At 64.4% G+C, this 7,482-nt stretch overlaps 1 protein-coding gene across 1 annotated transcript in view; it reads left to right on the top strand.

Annotated features, from left to right (window-relative positions):
- TPO (thyroid peroxidase) overlaps window positions 1-7,482 on the top strand; it is a 44,710-nt gene that overhangs the window by 25,621 nt on the left and 11,607 nt on the right. The window contains exons 7-10 of the mRNA XM_006153526.2: window positions 608-1,126; window positions 4,974-5,232; window positions 5,727-5,897; window positions 6,209-6,446. Of these exons, the coding sequence (XP_006153588.1) occupies window positions 608-1,126; window positions 4,974-5,232; window positions 5,727-5,897; window positions 6,209-6,446 (1,187 nt within the window). The remainder of the gene's footprint in view (window positions 1-607; window positions 1,127-4,973; window positions 5,233-5,726; window positions 5,898-6,208; window positions 6,447-7,482) is intronic.

Here is a 7,482-nt window from a genome sequence, read left to right as displayed (position 1 = left end):
CAGAGGTGGTCCCGGAGCGAGTGGGGCCCGGAGCTGGCTGCGCCTCCCGGCTGCGGGAGCCTCCGAGCAGAGCTCCATCCTGCACGTGCATGGGGGGATGCTGACGGGCATGGGCCCTACACAGCTCAGGGAGCCCTGCAGCCTGGCTGGCCGCTCTTCACAAGAATCCCATGAAAGGTGGCAGATCGTGGACTTCCACCGAAGGAGGCTGAAGAAGGGCAGAGTGGAGAGGGTCCCAGGTCTCCTTTTCCTAGAGAGTCCTTCCTGGGGCTGGACTAGTGGTGGGCTCTGCTCACTGTGTTCCTAAGGGAGACTCCCTCACAGGGGAAGATAGGGGGCAGACCCCCAAGGGACACTGAGCCAGAGATGCAGGAACCTGCCAGCAGCTTGGAGGGGCCATTCCGCTGAGACCCCCAGGTTTGGAAAGCAGGTGCTGGCCCCTGGGCTGGGACCCGCCTCTGCCTGGCCTCTGCAGGCAGGGAGCTGGGAGAGGGCAGGGCAGGAGGGCTGGCGGGACTGAGCGCTGCCCTGGAGAGGAGCCTGGGGCGCGGGACAGTCCTCACCAGAGCTGCCAGTGCCCTTAAATAGGACGTCTTCTGCCCGGCAGCTCCCCGCAAATGCCCCCACGGGCTCCAGCAGGGCGTGTCTGCCCTTCTACCGCTCCCTTGCCACCTGCGCCTGCAGCAGCGGGGCCCCGGGCGCGGTCCTCGGCAACCTGTCCCAGGCACGCCCACGACAGCAGATAAACAGGCTGACCTCCTTTCTGGACGCATCCACCGTGTACAGCAGCTCCCCGGCCTGGGAGAGGCAGCTGCGGAACTGGACCAGCGCCCAGGGGCTGCTCCGTGTCAACATGCACCACCGTGACTCCGGCCGCGCCCTCCTGCCCTTCGCACCACCGCCGTGGGCCTGTGCACCCGAGCCTGGCACCCGCACGGCTGCCCGCGCACCCTGCTTCCTGGCTGGGGACAGCCGTGCCAGCGAAGTCCCCTCTCTGACGGCGGTGCACACGCTCTGGCTGCGCGAGCACAACCGCCTGGCCACCGCGCTCAAGGCCCTGAATGCACACTGGAGTGCAGACGTGGCCTACCAGGAGGCACGGAAGATCGTGGGCGCCCTGCACCAGGTGTGCGGTCGCGGGCTCTGTGGGTTCCCAGGGGGAGGGGATTCCTGGAGCCCCGAATGGGTGCGGTGGGGCCTCCCCGGGCCCTGAAGGATCCTTCCAGGCACCCTGCTCCAGTGGGCGTGGAACCCCAGGCGCCCCGCGCTGGGGCTGGGGCGAGCCGGCTGCTGGACCACCTAGGATCTGCGTGAGCACACACGCGCCCTAGGGCAGGGGCCACGGTACAAAGCCTTTGGGACCGAGATGCCAACACCCCCCGCGGTCTGTGCTTCCTGCCCCTGAGCCGCCTGCGCTTGCTCGGTGTGCCCCTCAGGGATGCTCCTGGCAACACTCGGAGCAGGGATGGCCATTTCGGTGGCTTGTATTCTGGAACAATGGAGAAAATGAAGAGGAAAACAGCCTCCTGGGCGCTTCCGAATTTGACGAGGCAACCGGTTATCTGTCCTCCCTCAATTGTGCAGTTTTTATAGTCAGAGAGTCTCCAGCAAGTTCAGCTTCCACTTATAGACAGCCACTGGCCAGTGCGTGCCTGCTGTGCAGACCCCAACCCACAGGGGACGCCTGGTGTGGCCCCTGCTGTGGCCCCTGGTGTAGCCCCCTGGTGACCCCTGGTGTGGCACCTGGTGTGGACTCCTGGCGTGGACCCCTGGTGTAGGGGCCTCATGTGGACTCTTGGTGTGGCCCCTGATGTGGACCCCTGGTGTGGCCCCCGGTGTGGTCCCTGGTGTGGAGTCATCATGTGGACCGTGGCATGGACTCCTGGTGTGGGTGCCTGGTGTGGCCTATGGTGTGGCCCCTGGTGTGGGGTCCTGGTATGGGCACCTGGCATGGACCCCGGGCATGGACTCTGGGTGTGGACCCCTGGCGTGGACCCCTGGGTGTGAACCCCTGGTGTGCACCCTGGGTGTGGGCCCTTGGCATGGACCCTTGGCATGGGGGCCTGGTGTTAACTCCTAGGTCTCCCTGGTTTACGAGGGAGGAAGCTGGGGGCGGGAACGCACAGGGCGAGAGTGGAAGGTGGGGCCCGCACCTGCACAGAGCCTCCCTCTCGGCTGCTCCTGGTGCTGTCCTGTCAACACCCCTGTCAGACCTGGGCACCGCTGTCCTACGTGGACCTGTGTCATGGGCTGGGGGAACGTGAGCACCCCGGAGGCCAGTGCAGGCCGTTATACTTCTTCGCCGACTGCAGACGCTTCCAGTGCTTCGCACCTGCGTAGAGACGTGTGAGCTGTGGGTGGGCAGGCATGTGTGCGTGTGTGTGTGTGTGCATGTGTCCGTGTTGCTGGGTTAGAAAGAAAGGGGGGATCGGTAACGGAGCCTACAGCTGAGGCTTCCTCAGTCACACACAGGAGTTCAGTTCGGGTTGAGAATCCCCAGCAAGGGAAGGGCCTCGGAGCTTTTGGATTTGGGGGTGTTTGCGTATACGTAAGGAGATACCCTAGGGAGGAGCCCAGGTGTGTGCATGGGTCTCACCTCCGTCTCCTGGACAGCTTCCACGCAGAGCCGAGGCAGGCCACACTCGGTGCTGCAGTGTTCTCGCTGTGACCTCACATGAGGCCGGGGGATTTCCCACTTGCGGCGTCAGGCCAGCGCAGCGCTCCAGGCTTTGGAGCATCTAGGATTTGAGATTAGGGATTTGGGATTAGGGACGTCCGACCCGTCCAAGCACACTGTGTCCTTGCTCCACACAGGGTTATCAAAACTAAAGTGGGGCCAGTGGGCCAGCCCCATGTAGCTCAGCAGTGGGGTGCTGGATCCCACGCGTCTGGCTGCATTCAAACCCTGGCCCTGGCGGCTTGGAAAACCTGCCGGGCAACAAAAACTCCTCACCCCACTGGCCTCCCTCGGAGCATCTGGTTATGTGCACAGGAAGGGCATTTTTCACCAGGATGGAAAGTGTTAAAGCAGTGAACGCTATTGGTGTCTTCTCAGCAGTCTGCTGCCTCCCTCAGTGACGAGCTGGAAACCTCGAGTAGTCGCCTCCGGCTTCTGCCCCTGGCGTGCAGATTACTGGCCTGGGCAGGTTTGGCCTCGCCTTTGCTTTTTTCTATTTTTTAGAGAGATTTTTGCTATAGACTGTGTGCGCTCACCAGACAGAGACAGGGAACAGAAAGTGAGAAGTCCCCTCCCAGAGGGATGGCCAGACCGCAGTCCCTTCTCCATTCTCTCAGGATCTTGGGCATGCACGCGCACACACGCCCAGCATGAGTTTTCATCCCTAGGTCCAGAGACTTGAACCGTGGTCGACTATGTGGGAGTCCGGCGACGTAACCGTTACACCTCTGCTGGTCCCTGATGCTGCCTTTTCAGGCCTGAAAGCAGAGCTCTGTAGGTGGCTCTCAGGAGAGCCTGTGTCACACGGCAGTGTCAGGGCCCTGCCATCTCCTGTAAATGCCCGGGCCAGGCGCTGGTGCCCGGTGGACTGGCCACGCTGTCCTTGTGCACAGAGGACGAGTCTGCCGCAGCCCAGCCCAGTCCTGGTATCACCTTGGGCCCCGCGCGGTGACCCTGGGACAACCTGCAGCCTTGTCATCGCCCCTCTGGAACACCCACTAAGTCTCCTCTCTGGGAAGGCCTGTCCAAGGCCTTCACTTCGGGGTGAGAGGTCTGTTCCGGGTCCGGCTGGTTCCGGTCACGTCCTTGTCCCTCAGGCCATTGCCCGGTCACCCCGGGAACCTTCCGCCTGATGGCCTGCAACCGTACTCATCTTAGTCCAGCGAGTCGCAGGACAGGACAAAGCAGGGGTTCACAATCCATGGTCTGCGGCGTGGTCGGGAGGACGCCCCTGTGCTCCAGTGGCCTGCTCCAGCGGCATGGCCGCAGGCGCCGGCGGATGGCAGCTGTGGCCCCCAGGGAGGGTAGCCAGGTCTCAGACGCACCCGTCCTTGGTCTTTGGTCGTCGCGGCCACATTCATGCTTCCGGGCATCTGCCTTTACACTGGGAGTGGCCGGCAGGAGCAGGCGTGCCCACGGGTGTGCGTAGGCGAGACGCGGTCACTTACCACGGAACCCGGGACTGAACGCCCTCTAGTGTGGGGGCTTCCGCAGCCCAGGGGTGGCTTTTCGAAATATACGCTTTCCATGAAAGTTCGCTAGGTTTTCCTGTGCTCTAGTTCTTTTATTTTTTAACTCTATTTTGCATGTTTAATCACTGTACATCAACAAAGCTTGTAAGCGGGCTTTCCCAGGGTGATCGCTGCACGCCTGCCCGGCTGAAGTCACACACGTGTCGTCAGCAGACCTCTTCTGTGTCCCCAGAGCCCCCTCTGCTCTCCTCCCTCTCCCATCCCCCCCGCTCCCAGCCTCTGACCCGGAGACCTCCTGTGGGTATAGAGCTCAGAACTTCTTACCTCCCGGAACCCTTTGACTGAAGGGCTTCTGGTACTGAGGCCAGTCCCGAGCACTCAGTCGGCATCCCCGAGTCGCACGGCTGGCGGGGGTAGGGGTCCACTGTCTCGCCTAAGCCTCCAGAGCCGGGACCCCTTGGGGAGCCCGTCCTGGCTGGGTGGTGCCCGGGAAGGGGCTGGTGCTCTGCCATGGGACGGGCTCACACTTCTGAGGGAGGCGACTGCGGGGCCCCTGGCTGGTCTGCAGGCCGTACTCAGTGAGCCCTGCGTGGTGCCGGGGTGCCTACTGTCCCAGGCCTGCCCTGGAGGTCTTGGGGATCCCTCTGACGCTGTAGCCTCCCATAGTGCTCAGAACTGGCTCAGGTGGTTGGTACCCGCCGCCCCAGCCCTGGGTGGCACTGCCCCAGCCCTGGGTGACCACGAGCCCAGGGATGTTCAAGGATGCTATGCCCCTGCCCCCAGTGCTCACTGTGGTGTGGGTGCCCCTCTGCCCCTCTCCCCAGGTCATCACCTTGCGGGACTATGTCCCCAAGATCCTGGGCCCCGAGGCCTTCGAGCACCACGTGGGCCCTTACAGGGGCTATGACGCCACCACAGACCCCACGGTGTCCAACGTGTTCTCCACGGCTGCTTTCCGCTTCGGCCACGCCACGATCCACCCGCTGGTGCTGCGGCTCGATGCCCACTTCAAGGAGCCCCCCGGGCTGCCCCCACTGTGGCTGCACGACGCCTTCTTCAGCCCCTGGAGGGTCTTCAGGGAAGGTGGGAAGGGGACGGAGGCCTTGCCCCACCATCTGGCCCTGGCGAAGCAGGAGCAGGGGGATCTGAGCTGTGCTTCGGGACACCACGAGGCCATAGTGACCCCAGATGAAAGTGGGTTCACAGCCCCGGGGTGAAGGCAGCTAGATACCGTGAGAGGATGACCCAGCTTTCAGGAGCCCAGAGCGGGTCCCCAGGCCCCGACCCTTCCTTCGGCCACGTCCCCCTCTGCTGTCCTAGACGCTAGCACTTGCCAAAAAGCTCGAGAAACTTCGAAGCTGATGGTGCCTTGCTCAGCCGCCCTCGGCTCTGAAGGGGTGTCCCTTGTGCACAGGGCTAGGCAGCCCCACAGTGGTCCCAAGAGTGGTGTCTGGGCACTCACAGAGCTCTGGGCTCCGGGAGGTGGACCCGAGCACTCCACCGCAAGCTTGCACTGGGCGGGGAGTCCTTTCTGCAGCACGTGGCCGACCTGTGGGGCTGTGCGCCTTCTCTTCCAGGCGGCGTGGACCCACTGCTGAGAGGCCTGCTCGCGAGAGGCGCCAGGCTGCAGGCGCACAGCCAGCTGATGAGCGAGGAGCTGACAGAGAGGCTCTCGGTGCTGTCGAGTCCAGACACCCTGGACCTGGCCTCGCTGAACCTGCAGAGGGGCCGCGACCATGGCCTGCCAGGTCTGTGGGCGTCTGTAGAAGGCGTGTGGCACCCCATGCTATGAGAGGCCGCCTGGCAGTAAGACGTGTCTGCCGCCCACTGCTGACCTCCGCATGTTCTGGCTGGTCCAGCTGCACGGGTCAGGCTGGCCTTCCTTGGAGGGTGGAAACTGCGCAGACGGGCCCTGGGCTGCCCATCAGCTGAGCTGTAGCGGGGCAGGGGACGGGGTGGTGTCCCTGTCACTGGACGCCGTGGGCGGGACTCTGCACCACGGCGCCTGCATTCAGAGGACACGGCGTCCAGCAGACCAGGTGAGGCCCTCTCCCTCTAGGTTACAACGAATGGCGGCAGTTCTGCGGCCTGCCCCGCCTGGAGCCCCTGGCCGACCTGGCTGCAGCCATTGCCAACGGGAGCGTGGCCCACAGGGTCCTGGGCCTGTACGGGCACCCCGACAACATCGACGTCTGGCTGGGGGGCTTAGTCGAGAGCTTCCTGCCCGGAGCCCGCACGGGTCCCCTGTTCGCGTGCATCATCGGGAGACAGATGAAGATGCTGCGGGACGGTGACCGGTGCGTGCACCCGCTCCTGCCCGCTGCGGGCTGCGCTCCGTCCGGACACCTGACGCCAGCCAGCTTGGGTTCCAATACCTCAGCGCCCTGGCCAGTGTCCTCAGTGGTGAGACAGGCCATTGTCGGAGCCGAACAAGGGTGTAGCTCACACGACGGGACAGGTGCCACTGCGCCTGGAGGCCCTGTGCCCGCCCACAAGGGACCAAAGCTGAGGTCCCTGTGCACAGCCTCCATGCCGCTGCCGCTGCTCAGCACCCCCTGGAGGCCAAGCATATCGGGGTGGGACAGAGCACGCGCCTTCCTCCACCCCGCTCTGCCGGCTGATGGCAGAGGCCAACCCTCGACCTCACGGCGCATGGGCAGTGGCTCCCTGTCCGGGTAATCCCTGCACACCCAGCCCTCTGGCCCTCTCTCGGTGGTCCCCCTGCCTACGTCAGTATTCATGGTCCCTCCAGAGAGCGCATCGTGGCCCAGGCCCCCAGGCAGCCCCAGCACGGGGAGGCTGCAGGAGCACTTCCTGCCTGGGGTTCCCATCCACCTGAGATGCGCTTCAGAGGGTTGAGAGCATTGAGGGGAAAGAGGGGAGAGCTTTTATGTCCCCAAAACCGTATCTCGAGAGCGAGCTAGGTGGTGCGAATGCTCTGGGCCTGGAGGCCGCTGAGCCAGGCGCTGCCCCCTGACCTGCTCTGTGCGGGCCTTCAGTGCCCGTCCTGGGACCCCGGTGGGAACGGTCCGGGGAAGCTGCTGCTCACCCTGTGCCCCCAACCCGAGACTCTGGGCACTTCCTTCTTACTTAACGAGGCCGCGTTCACACTCAGGAGCTTGTCCCGGTTGTGGGGGGCTTTATGCGGCAAGGAGACAGATGGTGGCCGTCAAGCCCCCGCACCTCACGTTAGCAGAGTTTCATGCAGACAGGCTCCAGGGCCAGGGCCGCCTGGCTGGGTCCCCACCAGCGTCGCGCTGAGAAGGGCTGGGCCCAGCAGAGCCAACCCCCACGGCTGGCGCCGCGCCGGCGGGGGGGGGGCCCGGGGCCCGG

The sequence above is a fragment of the Tupaia chinensis genome, unplaced genomic scaffold, assembly GCF_000334495.1.
Source record: "Tupaia chinensis unplaced genomic scaffold, TupChi_1.0 Scaffold000377_5, whole genome shotgun sequence".
NCBI lineage: Eukaryota > Metazoa > Chordata > Mammalia > Scandentia > Tupaiidae > Tupaia > Tupaia belangeri.
Note: the sequence above shows the minus strand (reverse complement) of the source record. Positions and strands in the feature narration are given on the sequence as shown.